The following is a 26616-nucleotide window of genomic DNA, read 5'->3' as shown; positions in this document are numbered from 1 at the left end:
CTATGGTTCTTGGACGCGAGCCAAGCCCGATGGAGCTTTTTGTTGAAATGTATGTTGGTTTTCAAACATTTTTTTCTTACGCTATTATTTCCTTGAAGTTGATATATTTATTTTTTTTCTTTTTAGGATATATATAACAGTCGGTTGAAGGAGAGAAACAAGAATGATCCTTCGATCCATCCAGATTTGTGATTTGAGATAGGATCGTCCGGTGAACCCGATAGGAATCAGGTGTGCGAACTCTCTAACATTACAATCAAGAACTTGCAGATGACCCGTAATGTTTTGACTGTTGGATGCTCGCAATCAATTCCAAGCACTCAAAAATTTAGAATTCACGGCAATGTTAGACCAACTAGTACAGACTCAGATAACCCATCTTAATGAAAAATATGAACGATTCACTGTTGATTATAAAGAACTTCGCTAATTGGTAATGGAGATGAGGTCATAGATGGGTGGTATATGTGCAATCTCTAATTGGCCCCACGGTCCCGGCGACGACCAACCTCCTCCAACGCCGCTTTTATTTTAAATTTTTTGTATTTAAACATACAAATATTTAAATTTGTAATAAATATTTGATTTTTATATTATTTTAATTATTTTCTACTTCTGTTCAATATTTTTTAAAAAAATATATATATTTTTAAAATATTACTGACGGGGTTACCAATAGAACAACTACGTCGGTGTAATCCAAAGAGAATTGGAAAAGAATCACTGCAAATATCATTACTACTGTTAACTCATCGATGAAATTACAAATGGTATTCTATTGACAATATGTTATATTTACCGATGGACAAATAGAAACACTGATGGCATTACATACGGTTTTCTTGTCGATGATATGTTAAATTTACTAATGGAGATACCGACAGAATGAAGCAGATACATTTTTTTTTTTGTGTTTTGTCTGTCTATAAATTTATCAGTATTTTTTTACCGACAAACTCATCGATATACCATAAATTGCTTATAAAAGTTTTTTTCAACAAATTGTTTCTGTCCATGAGCACATCAATAATATATGTACTGACAAACAATGAGTATAGATATTGACAAAAATTTACATCGATAAAACTGTTATACGGGAGAGAGTGTCTCATGAAGTTTCTAAGTAGCACTCGGTATGTTGCTTGTCTTCCAGTGAAAAACAAGATTCTTCTATGCTACTTTACTCTTTGTGCTTTAAGAAATATTCTCTCTTCTATTCACCAGTGCTTTACATCACCTCCATGAGGAAGTTGTTAACAGAATCTTCTCTCTTTCCAAGCAATCCAAATAGGACCACAGTGCTTTGGATTGGATATTCTACCATGATTTTGAGTTTGGATTAAAAACTTAATTAATCTCACATTCTTGCAATCTCATCAGCTTGCAACTAGCATAAGAACCTGTATGGAACCATAGCAACAAACCCAATTTTATCCTGTTTCACCAAGTATCAAAATCTGAAGGGATAAATGAAAAAAAAAAAGGGGGGGGGGGGGGGGGGGGGGGGGCCTCATCAGATTGTTGCTTCTTTCTCATAGGTTCGTTATAACAAACACTTTATTCTAGCAGCTACCTTAGCTAATTGGGACAGAGTACACGTATTCTAGTTTGTGGAATATTTCTAAAACGAATCATGTCCTGTGTTATAGTAATTAAATCTCACATCTTTTTTGATGGAGTAGTTAACATATTTATTCAAGAAACAACGCATATTATACGTGAGAGATGAATGCATATTTAGTTATTTTTTTCATTTTTCGTGTTAAAAAAACAAGTTCAGCAAAAGAAAGGTATACTTACAAAGATCCAATTGGGCTGGCTGGCTTGTTTCAAAATCATTTAATTCATCCGGATGGAAAGCCAAGGTTTAAGAGAAACACAAGTAGTATACCCTTGAAAATGTTCACCGGCTGTTGATGTGGGAGCTGGTGAGTCATCAAGGGCATTGTTCGCCGGACAGTCTGCCACCCAAATCTGGTTTATACTTTGGCTACAGTTCTTTCGCCTCTATTTTTTTTTCCAGTTTATTGACTGAAACCATTTAAGGCCTTTGACCTCATCCCCTTCACCAAGACCACTGCCTGACCTCCTGATGGTTCTTTCTGCAGCAGCCACAAAAAAGACGAAAACTCTGTTGTTTTTTTGAGCTCTTATTTTGGAAAAAGGAATTCAAATAAACCGTAGAAGAGGGGACAAAATCACAAAAGTGTATACTTACTCCTTTCAGAAAAGAGGGAGCTTCACTGCTAAGATACGGTGGAAGTTTGATTCTCTTTGATAATTCTCTCCTGAAGCTTCTTTCTATTCGAGTGTGTAAATGGGGGCTGAGACAAGAAATTTAGAGATCATTTCCAGAAAAAAAAACACAGTGCCTCCTGTGAAATTTCTCTTAATGACTCTGTGGGGAGGGAAGGGTGGGTTGAGGACTATGCGAAACACAAACCCTTTTTAACTAGACTCCCATAGTAACTTTTAGCTTCTGTTTTTTTAGCCATAGTCCTTATTAATCCGACATATTACCTGCTCAGTTAGCATTTCAGACAAAAGCATTCCAACACTCCACCAATCTGCATCTTTATTGTGTCCTTTAAACTATAAAATTTCCGAAGCCACTTTTCAGTGGTCCCACTCAACTTGATTCATCAATGTCCTTCGCCAGTCTAAAAGTGGTCGGGATAACCTGCATGACAGCTATAAGTTTCAGGAGCTCAACTTGTACAATTTTATTATCTTTTGAAAAAGAAAACTGAACTTTAATGAGTTCCATAAATCCTTCCAAAGAATAAGAGTGCATGGGCAGAGGGCCATTACATGCCCATCAGCATCCAAGATAATATTTTCAGGTTTAAGATCCTGATGTGCAATCCTGCGCTTGTGAAGATGGGAGAACAAAATATCTTTGGGATCAAAAAATTTAAAACCGGTATTAAGAGGCATTTTTGTATTGTTTTTTCTTTCGTTGTCAATTTATCTTGGGAGCATTTAGGAATTTGAATATCGATAAAAATATATAAAAAAAATACAATAAAATAATCAAAATACTTTTAAAAGCAAATATCTTAAAACTAGTGTCGATGAGATTTTTTCGTTTTTATCAGGTTATCTTAAGGGAAATTTAACATTTAACTGATTATATAAAGGTATAAGCGCATGTGGTGCATTCGCTAACGTGTGGGAGGAGCTCAAACACTTCGAAGATGTGTCCGACATCTTTTGACATCTAAAAATGCTCTTCTATCGTGTTGCTAGAAGTGCCACTGCATTCTCTTACTGCCACTGCATTCTCTTACTATGGGTTCGATGTGTGCCAGTGTTGATGGGGCAGTTTATCGTTAGTGAACCCAACATTATTCTATAAGAAAACTAACTTAGTTAACCTTGATGAATCAATAACCCAAGTTTTTTTTTTTAAAAAATATATTTATAACACTTGAATATCATTTGTTATGAAAAAAAATAAAAAAAAATACCTATAGCGTAAATTTGATTTATTAAAAACAATTATCACCTGATGTTAAATCAAATAAGGTTTGAATCTTTCATGTGAGGCCCATTTCGTAAATTTGATTGAGAAAATCACAAATAGTTAAATTAAAAAATTTCCCATATTAAAAGATAAATGAAAAATAATTAAAAATATAGGAAAATGAACAAATAGAACTGACTGACTTGTATGCCCATGTTACACCGCATATGACCAAAAAAAAAAAAATTAAACATAAGAAAAGTATCCTGATCCCAGGGATTTTTTTAATATTATTATTAAATTTGAAAAAATAATTGTTGTGAGTTTATTTTTTCAAGATAAATTTTTTTATCATAGTGAACACAAATATTTTAATTGGAATTATTGTTTTTATTAAAAAAAATTATGATTGTTACATCAAGATAACAAAAAAAAATCAAAATAATATGTTCTTATTTTATGTGTAGTGGAAAACTAAAAAAATTATAAATATAGTAAAATCATGTTCAGAATCTATTTAAAATTTTAAAAATAAAAAAAAAATTGAATAGAATTTTCATGAATAATTTATTATTAGTATTACTATTTTCATATCATATACATAATATTAAAAAAAATTATTAAAATTCCAACAAAAATTTATAATAATATTAAAAAAACATGTTAAAATTGAAAAGTAAACCAATCTAATAAGGTTTTGTTGGAGTGAAAAAAAAACCAAATGAAAACCAATACAAAATTAGAAAAAAGTCAGGCCTAGCATCATACTCACAGGAGCAAGTAGATCTGCGCACCTGACCTTGATCTATTGAATTTTTTTTATTAAAACAATAACATGTTCACCCCTTATTATATTCTTTTTAAACAAAAATGTTAGGTAACATATGACGTGTCACAATTTAAAAAATTATAGGTGACAAACTCAAAATCAGCTCCACGTGTGCGAACGAACCTATCCACAACATGAATTAATATGAAACGGTTAAAAATAATATATTAAGATGCTTTACTTCTTAAATAAACAATATTAAAGACTCATGTTAAAACTGAAGATTAAACAAATCTAATAAAGTTTTTTTTTGGAGTGAAAAAAACCCAAAGAAAACCAATGGAAAAATAAAAAATAAAAAAATCAGGCCTTGCATCTTACACACGGGAGCAAGTCAGATATGCGCACTTGACCCTGATTTATTGAATTTTTTTTTTATTAAAAAATAGCATGTTCACCCCTTATATATATATATATATATATATATATATATATATATATATTACGATGCTCTACTATTTAAATAAAGAGTTAAAACACTATAAAAAGAACTTCAATTTTTTTTTAGTATTTAAGAAATTACCTGAAAAACAGATTTTTATTTTTGGTTTTGATGGAAGTAAAAAAGAAGTCTCTAGTAGACAGTTTTTCAATAATAATAACCAAAAAAGTAATCCAGTCCTCAACAAACCTTAGAGGTGTATAATTCTCCAGTCTCCAAACTCCAACTTCCAAGAAAATATAGACCTTCGGCCATGTTGTGCAGGGAATCTTTGTCATCCCCAGCGACTCGGTTCTACAAGAGAGTATTCGGCCACAGCATTGCCTTTTATTACCAGATATATATAAAAAAAAAGAACCATGGGCAGGACAAAAATAAAATCACAGTTGCAAAAATTACCTCTTTATATAAAAATACCAATCATCATAACATGGAAGACATTTCCTTTCCACCCACCATTACACACTAAAATTACAAATTTATACCAAAACTTTTGACCCCAAAAATTGAAACCAATGCGGTCCAAACCACTCAAAGATCTCAAATCATTTGAACAAAGATACAAAGAGCCACCCATTCTCTCCCAATCACCATGAGGTGGTGTAACGATTCTCCTGAAAAAATTGGAGAAAGGTCAATAATACACAATGATGAATGAGTATAAAAAGGCTAATTCGCATTCAAGTGACTATCAAATAATGCCTAATCAAAATGGTGCCCTCTCCCCTATGATACAGTGACCAAATTCAACTCAAGCGGCCTTAAAGCTCCTTGAACAATCTCCTGAACTGTTCTGTTACGTCTACAAACATCAGAAAGCTCCTCAATTGGAGCCATCAGGGAGTTGACATCGATCCCAGATGCTGCATCGGCCAATGCTTGACAAAAATTTATTCGTTCCACTTCTGTGACTGCTGTTGATGGAATTAAAGAAACACTCCCCCTGGCCCACTCCAGTGCACTTGCTCCATATGCACGAGTTAGTGCTACTAAAGCATATGTTACCTGCAAAAAAAAAAAAAAGCAGCAGCTTCCTTCAATTTCTGAATTAATACCAAGCAGTAATTTACTTCAACAACTGTCGCCAATAAAAATTCTGGTCAAGAATATGAGCTACCGTTTCTAATCGAGAACTAGGGAGTGCTCCAGTTAATGAGGCAACCAAAATTCTGGTGATAGTGACACCTCGGGGAATGATGACACTGTCTCTGATAGTTAAATATTGTTCTCCCATGGTAGACTTTGCAAGATCAAAGACATCTGACAAGAAAGTTAATATGGAATTGGAGGCCTCTCTGCAAAGATCGAAAAATAAAATAGGTGATGTGAAAAGGCACAATTCACTTTGGAAGCATGGAGTTTCAAAAGAATCAAAACTATAAATTTAAGAGGAAGCATGTTTATTTCTAAAGTTTCATAAGCCCTACCCAATTACCAAAAAAAAATAAACCTGCACGTGACAAGAAAATGCAGAATAAGGAATAATAAAATGCTAATCTGATACCCAAGGAATGGACTCAGATGCAAGGAGGAAAGCCATGAATACATCACAGACATGATTTGGCACACATTACAATAAATAGCACCATTTATCACTTATTAATGCAAAAGGTGAAACACAGATCAGTTTGTATTCAACATGCAATTGTGATGTCAAGTATTTTAATCGCATCTTATGAACCTCCTTGGCACTTGTTATATCACAAGGTAATAGAAATTACACGAATTTATAGTAAAAATATGTTCATCTATTAACATATTTATGCCCTATTGTGTCCAAATTTTCAAAAATTGATGCATCAACATATCAGTTCTGTCATATCCTTCTCACTCTGCCTAATATGCCATGACATATGCATTTAGACATGTGCCTAGATGAAATATTAATTGCAATGGCCAGGTGTTCTCGCACAGATATAGAGAGTTATACCTGTGTTGTACTGTGATGCCAATCATTGAGCAATCCACTAATGATGGGAATACAGTGGATGGAATAAATACTTGAGGGCAATAGCGAATGCACCTCGATGCCAACAGAAAACAATCATCTGCTATGTCTGGTCTGGCAGTAAAGTCCTGCACAATAAATGCAAAAATGATTCAATGCCACAAGTGCATGCCCTTGTAGAAAATTCGATCGACATAAGGAAATGCATTGCTGTGGAACCTTGATATTGGTGAGAAGACATGTTGTGCACTTGAAGAGGGTTTCAATCAAAATTTTCAGATAGTACGCACATGATGGGTCAGAACCAAATATCTGCATCCCAAGATAATATGACAGTTGATTTTACAATTAAACAGAAATTTTAAAAAATGCAATACATTTAAGGAAGAAAAGACATGCCTTTATAACTTCACTGGAGAGATAAAGGAAGCATGGCTGGTGGTGCTGCTGGAACAGGCCTTGAATCTCTTCTAGCATATCTCCAATTGTGATTCCCATGAATCTTCCAGATGTTCTCACCTAAAGAAAACTCAAGTTCATTAATATCTCAGGGTATAGATGATTTCTTACTAAACAAAATCACTAACAAAATACTGCATCTTTGTTACTCTACCAATTAAGTGAAAAATAGAAGTTCACATGTATACTTTATCATTATGAGCACACATCTATAGAGAGGAGTCAGTTGTACATTATACAAAAATATTACCCGACATCATCAGAAAGTGACTTTAACATTAATGAACCACAAAGCTATTTTTGAGATGGCTTGAAAAAAATAGTTAGACGCTCTTGACAAGGATTATTTTGACAGTTAAATTATAAAAATTGAATTACCTCTCATATCTAGTTTTCTGAAGTTCATGAGTAAAAGAAGTGAAGATACAACTAAGCAAACTCACAGCATATTTACAAGCTCGGCAAAGAGACTCCATTGTCTGCATATCCCAAGCACGACTTCAGAAAAGCACAGATCAGATAAGACAGAAAACCAAGATCAGGTAAGACAGAAAACCAAGGAATATTTAAACATGAATACTGCTTTTCTTATAGTACCCCGCATGTACTTACATGTCAAAGATTGCTTTCAAAATTGGCCAAAGCCTTTGAATTGCATCTGCCACAGCTTCTGGGTGATTTACATACCTGAAATTGTTTTTATTTGAAACTTGTGAATATTGATGAGGTAAATTAAACAAAATAAACAGAGGAAGTCAATCAAACCTAAAGATGTATGCTAGTCGATCAATATGAACTGTTAACTCTCGAGCAGGTTTCTTCTCCAATACTTCTGGACCGTGACTAATAATTTCCTGGTTGTTCACATTATGAACTTGCTAAGTGTTATCAAACAAGAACGGTTCTGAAAAAAATCCATCAGGAATAAAACAACCTAACCTGTAGAGGAGTAACAACTGGCAAGCATAATTTCTCCAACGCCTGCTTAGCCTGGTCAGCTGGAAGTTCTGTAATGACCATGCTGCAAAACAATGCATAAACATCAAAATCAAGTGCTCTGAGCTATTGCACTAATCTCCAGGACTCTCAAATAAAAAATATACCTGAAGGCTTCAACCATGTGCAAAGAGTCCTCAGCAGAAACTTTAAAACTACCTCCCTCAATTACAGCACTGTGGTATATGGAAAAGAGTTCATCAAAATATCCACAAAGCTTTCTCCGGCAATCTACAGTCAACATTTGATCCATGCTTGAGAGAGGGTTTTCAAAATACAACACTAAATCACATAATGCAGTATCGATGAGACAATAGAGTGACAGAAAGTAGGATTCACAAGAAAAAGGACCAAATATAACTATCTTCTATGGAGTACAGGGCAAAACCGCTAATAGTAGGAGTAAAAAATGATAAATACTCACAAGGAAGAATAATAATCATTCATGATTTGGAGGATATAAAGCATATACTAAAAAATTTTATCTTCTTCATTTTAGTGGTTTTCTCAACTTCATTTTGCATTTTAGCTGTTGACAAGCTAAAAAAGCTAAACATGATTGTTTAGAATTTGCAATCATTCAGTTTCGTCTTGCTATTCAAACCATAACTCTAATTCTCTTGGAACACAAAAACACTTGAAGCATAAATAGTTTCCCTTAAATCACAGGTTCAACACTAGAATATCTAGTTGAAAAATAAGAAACAATCGTTCACAAGTGATAACCAGCAAAATATGTATTGGTTCAATTCTTTAAATTTGATATGGGTTATGTTTAATGCAACCCCCTATTGATGTGTAAATAGAGTGGGATACAAGCCACGGGTAGAATCCAGGACAGATGGGATACAAAACCAAGGGCAGAGTCCAGGATGCCCTAAAACAACCTGCAGTTACCATATTCAACATAATCAACTACTTTCATTAAGGTTTCTTGAAAGTGGAATTTACCTATCATGTACCAGACAGGAACACCCCCATGTCGCCTTCTTTCGTTTTTTTTTAATATATTATTAATAGTGTCAAGCAATAGCAAGGAGAACAAGCAATCTTCCTTGAATTCCTTCGAATATTGGCTGATTTAACTTCTTAAAAAGCCTCTAAAGCAGGAAGTTATGAAAAAGACAAAATAAATAACTTTAGGACCCAAAACCCCTTTAGAAGATCCTCAAAACAAGATAGAACCCTTAAAACATGCAGAATCAAAATCCATATGCCTTCATCACCACCTTTCACTAATAAGGTTAACACTTCAAAGAATACAATTGGCATTAGTTCATCAAGTATCAAGGGTTTTAATTCCAATGCCATCAACATTCTTTACAGATACAACTAAGACCCATCAAGCATGTAGACCTAAAACACAAAGCTTTGTTTAGTAAAGGAGAGAGGATCAGAATATGCTCCACAGAAATTAGAAGGCAGAGTGTTAACAATTGTTATTATATGCACAAGAAACTTGATAACTAAATGTTGCTAACTTACACATACTTCCCTAAATTCAAATGCTCCTAAAGCCAAAAACAAACAGCGGTGAAAATAATTACTCGACTAAAGAGAACAGTACCATCACAGATGTGTCTGAATGCCACTGCCGCAGCTGCTGCAGAATCTTCTGATTTACTCATGCCACTCAGCAGAACTTTAATGACTGAAGACAATAGAGGAAATCCATCTGATGACGCATCAAGCCATTTTGAATATGCCCCAATCGTTAAGCACACTGAAAATTTTGCCATAACTTAGTAACTTCAGATTTCACATCCAGAGACAACTTGCTTGGTGAGGCCAATGCACTGGTGGTTAGGATGTCAAACCAAGTGAATCTGTAACTTGAACAGAGATGGTTCACCATCTCCACTCCACACTAACATCTACAACCACTTGGTAGAAAGCATTAAATTTTTAAAACAAAGAAAATAGAATCTACCAACCATGAAGGTTAATTACCTGTCTGGAGCAATTGGGGCTCATGAGGAAGTTCCAAAAGCAAAGACATAATCTGTTTGAAAAGAATCAGCCAACAAGATTTCTTATGTTCTGAGAGTTCTGAACTAAGACAATCTGAAATCAAGTAAACTATTTACAATCCATAAACTGCTAAATTAAGAATATGGATATAAACAAGGAGTCAATTTCTGGCTATAAGACTAAAGGAGTAATAGGTTTTGTCCACATTATGATTATATATAAATATTATCTATCAACCAAATACACTGCCAAGTGCTGTTTTTCTTTTTCTGCTTTCCAATTCACAACATAAACAATTAATGCACCGATCACAATATTTAAGAGATGCTAAAATTAAGGACCCATAGGACATGCCATGCAACTGCGTTACAAAATAAAAGACAAACACAATCAAATAGTAGATATTTGAAGAGTTAAATGATTTCCCAACATAAGAAAGAAACAGCAACATAGCCACACCTGTAAAATAGAAGAGCCCTCAACATAATACAGTGCGAAAAGCAAAAATCCAAGAAAAAAAGGAATATCAGAGATGTATTACCTTGGGCATTACTTCAGCTTCGACTGTTGAAACATAATTTGATATAGCTCTGATGCAAAACAGAGCAGCTTCAGCTGGATGCCATTGATTATGTCCATTCCCCAAGCAGGTTCGGGCCTTCCACCATACAAAAAGATACATGATTCAAACAGATAAACATAATTAAAAAGGATCATTGAAATATTCCTTGAGGGTGTCATGCAAAAAGATTCTCATATAACTCCTAAAAAAATTAATCCATATAAAGCATGTGCCCTTTTTAGGAAACAAGACGGTTGTTGCACAGCATTACAGCATGGAAGGCAATCTGAGGAAAACACCAGAAGCAACAAGATCTCTATAAATGAGGCTCCAAAAGTTTTAATCACAATGGTAAAATAAAGCATGGTTATTGAAACGCCAGATTTTCTTTGCTGCATTGATATTGTTGAAAGATATGATCACCAAATGGCTTTTCACAAGATTTCTGTTTAAATCAGTGTTATTTCCATATGAAATAGCTAAATTGGTCTGCAAAATGGAGAGTAGTCCTCACCCAATCCAAAGGATTTTCCTCTGGTAGGTTAAATCCCAATCCTTTGCTTTGTAAAAGAACAGTATTGCACTTTGTAAGACAAATAATGTCAACAGATGTCATTATAGTTATCTCTCATTTCCATTTTGAAACTAAAATAATTCTGAATACAATTGAACCAATTCTTGAACAACCAATTTACTAAAAAACTAGTACAAATCAGAGGTTTGGTTTATTTGAAAATTAATTCATAAAAAAATTTACACACAATTCCTGGATGCCACTAAAGCCTCAAGAAAGGATATGGCTTCCATTTGTAATTTGCACGCCCTGTTAGTTAAAATGAAGACTTAAACCTTAGTTTCCGGTTCCCAAGCATCTTTCCACAAAACCAAAGAAAATTGTTATGGATCAAAATATAATACACACCTCATAAAGTTTCACGTAAAGAATTCTCAAAGTTGCATCACCGCCTAAAACTGATGCTGCATCAATTAATACATCCGTGACAGCTAGAAGGGTCACAGATTTTGTTAGTTTTGTAGAATATTATCTCAGGTCTCATAAAGGTAAAATATGAAACAGGCAGATTGAAAAAATTAAAGAGGCATATAACAAACTTAGCAATTGAAAGATACTAACAACAAAAGTGCAAGCAATGAACAGTTTTAAAACTATAGCAACAGAGGAAAATAATTTATCCAATTGAGTGATGGACAAGCAAACAAGTAAATCCAAATTTAAACAATATTTTGATTCGAATCATTGCCAGAAACTAAAACCAAACGTGGATTGTGCCAAGAAACGTTTGTTTGATCAAATAAAGTGAAAGTGACTGATAAAAAGTTAAGAGGTTGAACCGTATCTAAAATTTCAAAAACAAATAAAAACTCAATTTCTATCATTGAACTCATCACATGTAAGTCTCTCTACCAAACTCATTGGCATCAGCTACATAAACCAGCCACCTTGACAATCTGTTTTGGGCTAACTTCTATTATTACCTCACAATTTCTATCACAGAACCAAAACCTATTTATGTTTCCTTCAAAACTATCTAAAAGTACATTTTTTCCAATAACATAAATCCAATGCCTCAAGATCACCAATACTAGGAAGTTAGCACTTTTTTCTCACACTTCTTTCAAAATAATTGCTTATCAGTAATCTTGTTTGTCATCTGACAGCATAACCTAGTCAGAAAGAACGAAGTACGATGAGATTCTTACAGTTTTATACTATAGTAACCTAAAAGGAACAAGACACTTTGTCTTAAATAATGGCATTTGGAATATGCTCACAATGAAATACAATCAATATTAAATTGCCTTTACATGCCTTTTGTTTGCTTAATGATTTTTGAAATATTCAAAACAGTGCTAAAGTATTCTCCAGAAAGCTTATGACAGGACAAGCAAAGGAATATCCAATATCAAAGAGCCAATCATTACCATATCTTGTCTGTTTGAATTCCTTGAGATCTTCAACTGACAGGGTTTGATAATCTTGAGGATATTTAACTCGAAAGCTAACCTGTGATGACAAACCATATCTCTTTTAAGATCTTTTATGAAACATATAACAAAGGAAAATGGTTATTTTTAATGTGCATGCTTTCACTTGATAAAACTATAAACTAATTCTCCTTCCCTTCAGCGAGCAATTACAGCTTAAGAGAAAAAAAGTCGGCCAATAACTGTTCCATTTCTCATAAGCATATATTTATTGGCAGAGACAAACGAAACTTCACAAACAAAAGGAAATTGATGTGAACTTTTGGTAGGCTAATTATGGAAATTGCAAATTCTGCGGTTGTAAGCAAATAAGTAGAAAACAAAGATGATAAGAACTCTAATAATTAAGCAACCAAAACCAGGGACTGCATTATCAAATCATTACTCTTGATTTATACAAAATTAAGCAGTGCATTCATAGCATAAGATGGATAAGAACTATAATAACCAAGAGACCAAACATGGGGAGGCTAAATACTGCTTTCACTGTAACTGCTGTGTTACATGCTACATTGATAGCTAAAGTGTGAGCAGTGCAGCTTCAGTACTGCATAAATTTCTATGAGCATGCTTTGGCCAAACATCAGTAATGCATTTGTTTCTCTCCATTAGATACAACGACATAGAAATAAAGTCAGGACATTCCGTTGCAAGGTATTAACAAAGCAATCCCAACAAATGGATGCAAATAAGAGTGATAATGACAAAGGTGAGCAAACAATAGCAATATCATCCAGAGTTGCCTAGCATTATTTGGAGAAAGAATCTTCTAAGGGTATAAAATCACACACTAGTAACCTAAGTTGTTTCCACTTCATGATTGATTTTTGGGATAGAAGCTTCTTATAATATGCAAACATGCACTACTATTTGAAGTTGTTTCACAATTGACAGAACAAATATTGAGTTCCTGCACTTATTAACAAAAAAAACTCACCAGGGACACAAGGGACTCATAGGCTGAGTGAAAAACTTGCAGCCTCCTACTTCTCTCAACTTCAATGGATACTTCATTGCCAAATGAAGTATAGGAATCCCTGGTAGATTAGAATCATTATATTCAGACTTCCTGTAGAAAAGGATGCAGCTAATGCAGTAAAATTCCATATGGATTCACCTCTTAGTCAAGATATGTTGAAGATTGTGCCAGAAATTGAATGTCATTGAAGCAATATCATATTCTGGGTGTGAAGCAACTTCTAATAATGCATTTACAATAATCATTGACTCATCAGAACCTGGAAAAAGGGGGGAATTTCCGAAAATGCTAATCAACTGAAAAAGAGAAAGATAACAGTACAAAACTGGCTTCGCTATTCAACCATGAGCACTGTGTTGCTTCAAAGAAAAGTGAACAATAAGAAGCATAACATTTACACCTCAAGGTGAAAAGAACAAACAAAAACTTTGTACTAGTTGCTTCAGGTAGGAAAAGTATATACCAGTTGCAATCAGCTCGACATACGAATCACCCATGTCTGCAAATAATCTAGCAATGGCCTTCACATCTTCTTCATCCTAAAAGAAACATCATGTTAAATTACAATATCTGATTTGCTATATGGTTCTTGCTATGACAATGTATGCAAATATGTTGGAAGAGCAACTCCACTAAAAAATTGGATAATGAAAGGACATAAAATTTCAAGCCTAGAACACCGCCATAGTGCAATGGATGGTAGAGCATCTCCAATTAAAAAACAAAATGCTAGGGAGGAATTAAAGCATGAATATTATCCTTCAATCGCTGGCCCGGGCATGCAGCTCCTTTTAATAAGAAATTTCAGGAGCCAACTTCCACCAAAGGCAAAAAATTAGAACCGAGTCAGCTAATGATTGATTCACACCAACTCACATAGAATTCCTTATTCATTACCATCCAGTGAATGTAAAGCCATTATCAATTAGAAAATACAGATCATTTTGGCCATCATCTTCATATTATTCCAAACAAAATGAAATATTACATATGGGGGGCAGACAGATGCTAATTATCTTAATCTTATTATTCATTTGAATAGAACATGCCTCATTCTGATAGTGGAAACCCCCATCAACTTCAGTCAACAATTGATCTTTTTGAAAAGACACATCAGAGGCATAGTTATAAAAATAAAGCGCCCACACACACACACACACACACACACACACACACATATATATATATATATATATATATATATATATATATATCGATTCATGTATTATATGCAAATTTTCTTTACATCGTATCATTTCTCTTGCTTAACTGTATATTAACAATAATCTCTATTCCCCTCCCATTACAGTTTCTTATTGAACAGCACATCCATCATTTCACATAAATCCAAATTTGTCTCATAAATTAATTTATTTTTATCAAATTTGGATGCAGGCTTTGAATAGTAAGTTTTCTTTAAAAGCTGCATAAACTAAATATGAATAACTACTCCATAACCAAGAAATTTTAAAAGCATTTCCATGAAATTCACGAGTAGTCAACCTTGAGGTCTTGAACCCTATTTAGAGTGCATAGGCAGCATCACTATTGCAATTCAAGGTCTACCCACCCCAGCAACAAAACAGAGTGAATGAATTCAAATGAACCACACACCATTTTAACAGGGGCCATTGTTTTAAGTTATTGGTTTAGCAGATCTAATATTATACAGTATCATCACTGATTGGGCTACATAACCGCAACAGCAATATGGAACTTTATGAATGCAATACCTTAGAAGAATCTCTGAGTTGCTCCTTTAGACTCATGACTTGAGGCACAATCACTTGAATTAAAGGCATCTGCACGGGAATGCCACCAGAGTTTCCAGCTGTTGTGTAATGTATCAATTCTGATATGACTGCAAACATTTAGGAGAGTAGAAGACTAAGTCTAGGACTCCAAACACACCTACAGATCCTATAGTCCTCTACAAATTACAACTGTGTCTGACTGTCATCTACACAATGGTTAAGATGAAGACAAGATGTATGATTGACATGCAAAAAGATTTCATTAATAATAACAGCATCTTCCTGAAACACTGGAAAGAGGAGGAAATCATTGAATATGTTAATCATCCTACTTTAACAGGGGAAGAAAGGTGGGTTGGAAAGAAAAGGAGATACAGATTTAATACACAAAGTTGTTGATATAGTTCCCAAAACGCATAGAAGAATCAAAGATGCAACAGAGTAAATGCAGCAACTTCGTTGTTAGGGATCAAGATCAGGATAACATCAAATAGATTCCTAAATTTTAAAACTTAACAGAAATGAACAAAAATGATGGATCACCAATATGATATTACATAAACTGCCAAAATAATTTTGAGCATATATAGCTGGTTTCAACTACAATACCATTTACAACTGCCTCTGAAAGGGTCTCAGAATTCAAACTTGATAGAGCTGTATACACCAATGGATGACAAGCAAGCACAGACCCAGGGATCCTGAACCCAACAGAAGTTAACATAAGAACCACAAAATTTTGGGTGCTCTCAGAAGGCCAAATTAGAGAAGACCAACATTGGTAATAATATACTGACACCAAGATGGTGCTAACAAACACAAAACCTAGTGATAAATCAACATTGGAACAAAGGAAGTCGTTGGCAGTTTGTTTATGGAAAAAACATTACAGGAGGAATGAAAGTAAGAAGAAATAAAAAGGGCAGAAAGTCCAAGAGATATCATAATTTTGGTTCCTCTTGTTTGGATTAGATTGAAAATGGGGGAAGAGGAAATCAGAAAGTGACTTTTTGTTATTTGGAACTAAAAATCTGAGAGAAGGCAAGGAGCTAAAATTTTGAATTTCAAAAATACTTCTTCACAGTTCATCAATTGATAAGAGATGAATGAAAGATGATTTTGAATGTGATACTCTAATTCTACAACTATTTGAAGGTGAATAAATAACAAAAATCCAAGCTCTGTAAACTCTTTCCCCACTTTCTTCTCATTTTGGAGACATTGATTGAGGTGGCCCTAGGCTAAATTTTTCACCCCTGTTTTCTCCTAAAAGAGAGTTGGATTCCTCCCTCAATTCCATCTCTTTATCCGCTCTCACTCCCCCCACTCCAAACATAAGGTGATTTTGCAGGCTACTTGCAGCGTATGACCTCATATAAAAGCAAAATGGCCTAATGTGCATAACGTTTTCTTGGACATCAAAATGAGGATGTTCTCTTCTTTTCTCATAATAAAAAAATAAAAAGAAAAGACAAGGATGATTTTCCAGGTGGACAATGACATTATTGAAATTCCAAATAATTCGACCACTAGATCCAACTCTTGCTAGAATTTTCTACATCATCATCTCCTGTCAAGCACCACTTTAAACTACCAATCAGGTTTCACAATACAATTTCCCACTACTTCAAATCAATAACAAGATTGCTTAACCAAACATATGCATGCCCAAGAATATAAATAAAAGGAAATGCATACCCATGCCTTAGTCGAATCCAAGAAGAAAATGCCTCAAGAACCTGATGAAAGAAGGACAAAATGACCCCATTTAATGCACCATTTCGAGCAGATCTTTTACATGCCATTAACATACTAAAAATTGCTGGCAGGTAAAAAAAAAACTAGATAAGAAACATGCTAATGACAAAATGGAAAGAGGAGAAAAGTCTTTTTCCGCTCTTTTAGGTCTGCTCTTAGAAGCTTATCAGGCATGCTTCTACAAGGAACAATACAAAATCATATGGCCCAATACAGAAAGAATAATGACATGGAATACCCTAAAAAATTACCGATTAATAATTGAAAATCAAATTGAAAAGGCTCAGAGATGATGTAACGATATTGTCAGAAATGAGGTCATGTGTGTTGAAATGAATGAAAACTGATTTCCAAAGGTTGATGTTTACAATTCCATGGGATACAAAATTATTCGCAATAATGTTCCCCATACAAATAACAAGGTCAATCGTGGACAAGAAACCATTTATATCTCACCCATTGTATATCCAATCTTCATGAAAAATGAAATAAATAAATTTTAAATTAAAAAAAAAAAACTAAATGTAACATCTTATTTGCACCAATGCATGGTGGTTAAATGGGGAAGCACAACAGATGTGCTATGCTATCAAAAAATCCCCAATTAAAACTGAAGGGTAAGTTTTAGCCCCTCCCTGAGTCCTTAATTAAGTGTCCTCTACATGTTACAAAACACATATACAGTTATTTATAATTTGTTTTTTAAGTTAGAAAAAGAGTATAACCTTTTCCTAAACTTTTACATTAAAAAATCTACTATTTAAATGAAAAATTTTCATTTCTTCTAATTTTAAATTTAAATTAAAACATTTACACAACTTAAGGAATATAAAATTACAAGTAGACAGGAAATACTCCGAGGTAGTGAACATTGGATGGTAAAGAAACACAAAATATACATAAAATGAACATAATTGAGATGTGGATGTTAAGATGGATGTGTGAAAACCAGAGAATGGAATAGGTTCAAAGACAAGTACATTATGGGAAGGCGAAAGTGGCACCTATTAAGGATAAGGGAGGTCTTTCTGGTATACCTCTCCCCTTCCTCTCTTGGAACATCAATTCCATTGCTCTTCCTAACTAGTGCATCTAACAGAATGAAACTGATTAAACACTTTTGCACATAAATATCAGCAGAAACTTAGTACCATCACCCATCACAAGAAACCCAAAATAATGTAAGCTGATAAAAATCAGTCCAATTTTGATTTAAATTCTTGATTTCACATCAATACTTGATTCCATCAGAAAGAATTTGCAAGCATGCCTATCAAAAAATTATGAACTTAAGAGGAACCATAAATGAGCAATGCACTTATCCAAAACAGTACCTGACAAGGATGAATTGGCATTATACAATTTGTGTGCCGCTTAATAGAAGTAGATGGGAAGAGAACAACACGAGGACAATTCTCACCTGCTCCTTTAGCTCACTTATTTTCAAGCAAGCTGTCAAAATATTAAGAGCGACCTCTATTTGAGAAGTGAGCTCGTTCTCGAATTGGCGGCGTCTTTCCGGACGAGCAGCTATCTTGTAGTTGAATACTTCCTGGAATGAATGAAAACAAAAACAGGTAACAAGAGGTTTAGCAATGCAATAAATTGCTAAGTCCTATTTTCCCACAAGCTAGGTAATTACAAGTATTCAAAAAAGATGTGCACAATAAACATGTTTTCATTGTTTGTAAAGAGTGATACAGAATCCCTCTCCCAATCACAAGGAAGAGCCTAAAGATTCACCAAACAACAAAGAGATATGGTGCATTAAAACAAACAGGATCCCTCCAGGAAGAAGAAAGCTATGCTTCTAAAATCATAACTAGCCAGACATGGAGGTGTGTAGACTGCAATGCTTTACCTTGCAAATCTACCTTTTTCCTCTCTTAAAATATTGTCAATTCCAATAGGAGGAATGGAAATTGAAGACAAACAGATATCCTTTCTCTTGTCTCTTTTCTTGAGCTTGACTCAAATGGTTATGGGTAGGCAAGGCTTCCATGGATCAAGAAATCCCAACTCTTCTCCCTTTCCATCTCCCTTGGCATTCATTGTTATGTAGAAGCAAAGACTTAGAAAATTACTTGTCATTTATCTTCTTCTTTTTCTTTTTTCTTTTTTGCATAGACTTTAATTGTAAGCAGTTAGATACTTGTCATTTATCTGTGTGATGTTGTGTCATGTCAAGTTGATAAGGGTATTTTTGGGGTGAAATCCTGAGTCTGAGAAACTACGAGTGCCATTATGCGTCCCTGAAGCACAGATAAGAAAATAAAATAAAAACAAAAATGTAACTAGAATACCTCTGGTAAAACTGTAAGCAACTCCAGAAATCCTGGTATATATTCTGGATGTGAAGTCATCTCATCCTTGAGCCAATTTACAATACCACCATCCCCCCAATCCTCAGGAGGAACTTGTACAGCCAAGGCAGCCACAGCAATGCTAATCTACAAGCCAAATAAATGAACTCCATATCATCTTGGAATCAAAATGTAACATTACAAGGGCATATGTAGAACTTTCATAATAATACCTGAGTCCTCACTTTAGGGGGGCCTCTGTGAAATTTTTTTAACAAGGTCTGCAATTAGATTCCATAGACAATGTAAGCAAACAGTTAACATTACGCCAGCATGAGCATGCATTATGCACAAAACAATGAAAATCATTTCATATGAAATGTGGAACTTAAATGCTAATTTACATGTTACAGGAGTCAAAAAAACAAATCTGAATCTGATATTCAAGAAGAGAAACGGACAGATTGCCAAAACCTACTCAGTAATATCTAATTACTTTTGTTACAAATAAATTCAAATTAACGTCTTCTTCTGCATGTGAATGAAACCAAGTTTCCCCTTGTAAAGTGCAGCTTTCAAACTAAATGACAGAAAAGGTGACCAACCCCTGTACTAATTTAGCTCTCCTCAAACTAATTATAGTTTTCTTAAGCTTGTGGTCGAGTGTCTCAAGTCATCTCCACACACTTCTTGACAAGTACTAAAAAGCATTACAGTAATCAATATCAAAACATTACCCTCTTTCATGCAACATTCAGAAAAGAAATGACTACACTCCTACTGTAGAGAAACTATCATAGTTAGTTTCAAAGGCTTCCGTATTATGTAGAAGTGCATTAATAATTCACAAGAAATTAAAACCAACTTTTATCAGTAATGAGAAGAATGTTAGAAATCCAACTCACATTTAAGGAACTACGCAATGGTCGAAAGGCTTCAGAGGGCAGTTCTTCAAAATCTCGTTGTACCTAACATCAAATACAAAATGGATTAAAGCTTACAGCATCGCAGAATTACAGGGGGGGGGGGAGCTAAAAAGCAGAAAGGAAGGACCCTCCTTATGTTAAAGGAGCACCAAAAATATGGTAATGTTCATAAGAAATTGAGCATACAGTTAAACTTCGTGGAATTAAACGAATATCGAAGTTACCTTGCTTCTAAGAGTTTGAGAACAAAATATTAAGGTTTCCAGATTGCTGGTGGCATCGTGAAGCAAATTATCAGCAACCTAAATGACAAAAAAGACACTGATTAATATTTAATGAAACAAAAGGAAATAAACTAATTTAAACAGGTGGGGATTCAAAAAAAAAAAGAAGCTAATAATTATAAAATTTCTAACAAACTGAAAACACAATAATTAATCTACAATGAATTGAAAAGACATAAATTAACTTGGGTTGGATAGTGGACAAAAAATGGTATTAACTGTAAAATTCCAAATAGAATAATTGCAACATAACATAGCTTCCAAAAATCCAAAGAAAAATGACTAATAGAATAACAAGTACAGCAAGCTTTACAGCCAAAGTAGAGAGCGGAAACCAGACAGTTGGTAAAAGTATTGAGAATAAATTAGGATAGAGACTTCGATATTTATTCCAACACTGGTTAAGCAAAGAGCGAACTTGCTATGATAATAACTTGAGGATCTATAAAATTAATATTCATGTAATGTAATCTATATGAGACTCATCTTTGGTATATATTCTGACTTCCTCGAAGAAAACTGAAAGAAACAGTACAAAGTTTCTAAGCAAGCCAAGCCCAAAACCACCCAACTAATAAAAGCCAGAACCTCAAAACAAAGCCCTAATCTCTTATCCTCGTTACAGAAATTTGCAAAAGCAAACAGATACCAGTTTTGAAATTAGATATGAAAAAAAAAAATACCAGAACAAAATGATTGTCCCTGCTCAACAAAATCTTATGGCAACAACCTCTACCTCAAACCAGGTTTATGTACTAAATCTAAATTCTGTAACTGTAGCCATATGTCATTCATCACATCCTAAAATCCCCTTCTCGTGTTAGAAACATTTCTATCCTATTTTCAGCTCTAATGCAGAAACAAAAAGGGTCATATTTCTTCTAGATGGTAAAAATAACTCTAATTCGGAAAGTGAAAAAAAAAGACGAAGAAAAAGGTAAGTAGGTTAGCAATGAGATCCAAAAATTGAAACTTATAATTCTAATTTCTCCTAATTCCAACGTTTCTAGATAATTGAATAACGCTCCAATATCAAAAAAAAAAAAACTAATATTACAATCAACTCCTTCCACTGTACACGAAACAATTAAGCACACACAACACTCAAATTCCAAACAAATTCAACACTATAAATTGTAAGAATTTATATAAAATGGAGCTGAGAAAATATTAAAAACAAATCCAGCTCTGTGAATCTGGTAACTACTTCACAAACCTAAATGATAAATCCATTCATAAAAGAAGAGGAAAAATGAAAGCAATAAAAAGTACCTGCCAGGCATCGATTGTGCGTTGAAAGTTTTGTAGCCATCGATCGGCTTCCATACGAAACACATCGTCTGGATGATGGTACAGCGCATTTAGAGCTTCTTTCACTGAATTTTGAAGCTCCATTTCTCAAAACAAAACAAAAACTTTACAGAGAAATCAAACGTTTAATTTATAATAATAATAGAGAGAAAGAGAGCTTCGTTTATTTATTATTTATTTTTCTGATAAAATGAGGGGGGTTTTGGCGCCCCGTCAATAGAAGATTTTATGGGTTTTGGGATTTTTGATCAGAGTAGTAGAGTTAGAGTTTTTGGGCCGTCTGATTTACTTGATGCAATTTAAAAATGGTCATTGACTTGTCAACGATCATAATGAATGATCCATTCGTACACGTGGCGGGTGACTATACGGATTATTATTGCTAGGGACCCACGACACAGATTGTCAAATGAGGAAAGCTTGAGCGGATAGAGATAGGCGGACATGTGACACATCTTGCACGCATTTTCTCGAGCTGGTTTATTTTTGTATTTTAAAATTATTTTAAAAAATTTTAAATTTTAAATTATTTTTTTATATTTTTAGATTATTTATATATATAAATTTTAAAAAATAAAAAAATATTATTTCAATATATTTTCATATAAAAAAATATTTTAACAAATTTTTAATCTATAATGATTTATGATTTTATGATGTTTGGAATAAGTTAGTTATTTAGGATTATAATTTTAAAAAATATATTTTTTTAAATAAAAAATTCAAGAATGTCATTTATTATTGGGTCTCATATTAAATCAAATAATAATAATAAATATTAAGAAATATCATTTTAAAAAATATAATCTGTTCTTGAATTTTTTATCTTATCATATTTTTTTTAATATTTAGTTATTTTAATATTACTTATTAAAATCATGATCCACAGAGTTCACAAAGAAGAGTAAAGACAAAAGGTGAAACCAAGACTTCTGGTGTGGTGGAAATACTAGGTGGTAGGGGTGTTCAAAAAAACCGATTAACCGAAAAAACCGAGAGAACCGATAAAAAATTAACCGAGAAAACCAAACCGAGAAAGAAAACCGATTAAACCGATTTTTCAAACCATAAAATCTTGCCGGTTCGGTTCGGTTCCGGTTTGACCACTTAAACCGGTGAACCGAACCGGTAGTATAAATAAAGAGTAAACCACTAAGCTGCCTAACCCTAATTGACATTCTGAAGCCGCCGCCCTTCAATTTTCATCCTTCCTCTTCTCCCTTCTGCATCTATCTTGCTTTTGCCCTCTGCCCCTGCATCTTGACTCTTGCCCCTTTAATTTTCATCCTCCCTGCGTCTTGCTTTTGCCCCTTGGCTTCTCTCTTCACTTGCAGCAGAAAGAGAGGACTCTTCTATTAGAGAAAAGGCGACAAGGTAAAGTTTATTTTTGTGTGCTTGTAAGTTCAACTTTTTGTTTCAAACTTTGATGCTTCTTTGACGTTTCTTGCCATTGGCTTCGGAAGGCTTGGACCTTTTTCACTCCTCTTGATTTTCTGCTTTATTTTTATCTTCCTCAGGTTTCGCCATTGTTTGTGGTCCATCTCAACTTTCAGGACCTACGTTGTTGTTGCCTTTGGCTTGCCCTGTCAAGGTAAGGGAACAATTTTTTTGCCAGAATCCTTTTTCCTACTGTTACGGTTATTGATTAGTTTGTCCTAATCAATTCAGAGAATGATTGCATGATGGGGTGAACACCATTTCTGTTGTGTAATGGATGCATGCTCAGCTAATGTAGAAATTCAATTGGAAGGCATAAAATTTATCAACTGACTTGCAAATGAATTATTTTTGACAAAATAGAATTTAAGTAAAACATAGGCCTAACCTGAAAGCAATGAGAGGACATTTGTATGATGCATATCTATGATTCGTCCACCAGTTAACATTTTGTGCTAGGTGTCCAGATTAGTTACTGTGAAACCTCTTGATGATCAGGGGATGTTACTGTATTGTTCTTGAAATTCTTAAATGTGGAAGAGAACCCCTCTTTGATGTGTTCTTTCTGTTATCCTTCGTTGATACCTTTGAGAAAATAGTAAGATATTCCTGAATGTTCTCACTGTCTAAACTCTATTCTCAATATTTCTGCTTGATTCTCAATCTGTTTTTTGCCTAGTCCATCAGCAATTACATGGATTATATTGAAAATTTTGAGATGATTGAGTCAGGTAATTTCTTTTACAAATTTAAATGTAATTATTTTATAATATCATTTATTTACATATGTTTAATCTAACTTTTTAATTTATGTTTTTGTAGAATTTGATGAAAGTTTAAAAATCTCAACTGATTGTTTATAAGCAGTATTGGTGGCTTGGTGCAATTTTGGAATATAATTGTTCTGGGTAATTAATTTACTTTACCTTGTTAATTCCCCTTAACATTTTGCATACTTAATTTAATTCTTTCAATAGTTGAACTCTAATATGTTGCTAATTTGCTAGTGTTTTTTTTATAGCATTATCCTTACTGGAATTTTTGGATGCCCATGCTGCTGTTGCTGGAATTTTTGGATGCTGGTGTTGCTGTGTTTTTTTCTTCAAACTATGCTGGATGTTTATGATAATTTATTGCTGATTGCTAATGTATTCGCTTGTTAATGTTAACTTTTCTAGTGCGAACAAACTTTTAATTTGAAGTGTTCAAATTTTATCATGCATCTTGCATATTGAAATTAATTTATTGCATTGCATGCATATTGAAATTAATTTATTGCATTGTATCTGTCAGATTGAATTCATGTCTAAATTCGTGTGAAGAATTAAATGGTTTACATTCCTTGGATATATGATTTTCTCAGCATAGCTCACTGCCTGTAAACCATTTGAACAACTTCAGGCTTATAAACAAGACATGAAAAATAAATTTATTTGTCATCAGTATTGGGATGCCCCTTCAATTTGAAGTTGTCTGCATATGCCTTAACCTGAAAGGAGAAGAAAAGTTCGGAGTGACCAGGAGAAGAAAGGCTTGCAGATGGCTAAGCCAATTTTAATTCAGGTTTCTATAAATTTTAAAACTCAATTTACTGTAAGGCTAAGCCAATTTTAAAAAAACCGAAAAAAAAACCCATAAATGAAGGGATTTTGGTTTCCCGGTTTTTTTCAAAAAAAAAAACCGGATTTAATAAAGGGATTAGGTTTCCCGGTTTTTCCCCAAAAAAACCGGATTTAACCGAACCAGACCGGCTCGGTTTGAACCGGTTTCTGGTCCGGTTCGGTTAATATTTCTCCAAAATAATGAAATTTGGTTCGGTTGGTTTTTTTAGTCTAAACCGAACCGAACCGAACCGTGAACACCCCTACTAGGTGGATCCTACTATTACTTTAATATTTAGTTACTTTAATATTACTTATTAAAATCATGATCCGCAGACACAGAGAAGAGTAAAGACAAAAGCGAACCAACACTTCTGGTGGTGATGGAAATACCATGGGATGTTTGATTATGCGATTAAAATATTATTTATCTAAAATTTAAATATTTTTTTAAATTAATTAATTTAAATATTACTAGACGCATACTTAATTTTAGACTGCTTGTGTAATTATTTTTAAAACTTAGAAGAAGTTTGTTTTTTAATCTTCAAACGTTTTAGATAATTTCTGTAATTCTTAATATTTTAAAAAAGGACACTAACCTTTTTTAAAATATTTATTTTAATTAAATACATAGTCAAAAAATGTTTATTTAACAAGGAAAATAAAAAAAACGCCCACTCATGTTCTTTATCTTTTTAATTTTTGAGTTTTGACTTGTTAAACAATTCAATTTTTACTGGAAAAAGGAATTATGACAACAGAGAATAAGCTGGATAACAAAATAATTAAAAATTATGTATCGAAACTAGACCGTTTTGACAAAAAAAAATTAAAAAATTCTATGACATGCTTCTTTCTCCCTGTAATTGGTCAGTTTTTCCAATTAAAGAGAGAGACAAAATGAAGGTAAGAAACACACCGGATATGACACTAATAAATTGCAATTAATCCCAGTCAAATTAAAGTGTTAACTCACTAATAAAATATTTTTTATTCAACGTAAAGGTATCAACAGATTTATACACGCGGCAACTAAAATTAAATCTTTTTTATATTTTTTTAAAGGCGTGTCCCCACATCAACTTTAGTGTGTTCAAATGAAATTTAATAAATTATTGTTATAATTTGTTTTTAAAAAGTGGTCAACAAACATATTTGAGACATGATTAAAAATTTAAGTTTAAATAAAAATACTTTAATATAAAATATTACCATGTTTTAAAATAAATTATATGTGAATGAAAAATCATCTAAAAAAACTCTTAATTGGCATGTATTTTCAAAACTAAAACCTCAATCTCACATTAAAAAATTAAAAGATTTTTTTTGTGACTTATATAGTGGAAAATTAAAAATTAAAAATTAAGTTTATAAGCCCAAAACTTTAAAATGAGAGAGGTCTTAGGCTAAGTAGATTTTGTACTTAATACGCTTGTTTACTCCGTCGGCATGACATTGGCCTAGTTTAAGGAATTCATTGTACAAGCCATTATAAATAGTATTCTTACTCTTTAATCTAGGTATACCCTCTTATCCATGTCTTTTACTTTAAGCTTCGAATGCATACTATTGTTTTCTAA

At 33.4% G+C, this 26616-nt stretch overlaps 1 protein-coding gene and 1 long non-coding RNA gene across 4 annotated transcripts; one reads left to right on the top strand and one right to left on the bottom strand.

The window, feature by feature from the left end:
• Positions 1 to 966: 966 nt before the first annotated feature.
• LOC7474860 (transportin MOS14) lies at positions 967 to 22245 on the bottom strand. 3 transcript variants are annotated; one of them, XM_052447577.1, is made up of 32 exons: positions 21957 to 22245; positions 20625 to 20702; positions 20380 to 20442; positions 19708 to 19755; positions 19475 to 19621; positions 18592 to 18723; positions 17112 to 17152; positions 16023 to 16114; positions 15393 to 15520; positions 14123 to 14198; positions 13798 to 13918; positions 13618 to 13717; positions 12618 to 12699; positions 11596 to 11678; positions 10653 to 10769; positions 10091 to 10142; positions 9708 to 9863; positions 8248 to 8371; positions 8084 to 8165; positions 7910 to 7998; positions 7757 to 7831; positions 7588 to 7642; positions 7085 to 7204; positions 6905 to 6997; positions 6668 to 6813; positions 5855 to 6032; positions 5137 to 5742; positions 4927 to 5031; positions 2521 to 2680; positions 2219 to 2324; positions 1801 to 2131; positions 967 to 1400 (listed from the first exon to the last, which is right to left on the bottom strand). In XM_052447577.1, exons 1-27 carry the CDS (start codon positions 22077 to 22079, stop codon positions 5464 to 5466), a joined length of 2880 nt encoding a protein of 959 aa, XP_052303537.1. In that variant the 5' UTR covers positions 22080 to 22245; the 3' UTR covers positions 967 to 1400; positions 1801 to 2131; positions 2219 to 2324; positions 2521 to 2680; positions 4927 to 5031; positions 5137 to 5463. The 3 variants fall into 3 exon arrangements, with proteins under 3 accessions (XP_052303537.1, XP_052303536.1, XP_024442426.2); XM_052447576.1 differs by having other exon boundaries at positions 1801 to 2102; XM_024586658.2 differs by having other exon boundaries at positions 1801 to 2324.
• Positions 22246 to 24138: 1893 nt separating this feature from the next.
• On the top strand, positions 24139 to 24703 carry LOC112324304 (uncharacterized). The gene is made up of 3 exons (XR_002978072.2): positions 24139 to 24163; positions 24255 to 24340; positions 24454 to 24703. It is a non-coding gene; the product is annotated as an uncharacterized LOC112324304 (long non-coding RNA).
• The last annotated feature ends 1913 nt before the right edge of the window (positions 24704 to 26616 follow it).

This window comes from Populus trichocarpa, chromosome 15, assembly GCF_000002775.5.
Source record: "Populus trichocarpa isolate Nisqually-1 chromosome 15, P.trichocarpa_v4.1, whole genome shotgun sequence".
NCBI classification, from domain to species: Eukaryota; Viridiplantae; Streptophyta; class Magnoliopsida; order Malpighiales; family Salicaceae; genus Populus; species Populus trichocarpa.
This window is presented reverse-complemented; position numbering and strand designations above follow the sequence as displayed.

Coding starts and splice junctions, on each gene's coding strand:
- LOC7474860 (XM_024586658.2), bottom strand. CDS start 22,079: ATGGAGCTTCAAAATTCAGTGAAAGAAGCTCTAAATGCGCTGTACCAT. Junction 9,864..10,090: donor GCCCCAATTGCTCCAGACAG/GTAATTAACCTT, acceptor CAAAATTTTCAG/TGTGCTTAACGATTGGGGCA. Junction 5,743..5,854: donor CTAGTTCTCGATTAGAAACG/GTAGCTCATATT, acceptor TTTTTTTTGCAG/GTAACATATGCTTTAGTAGC.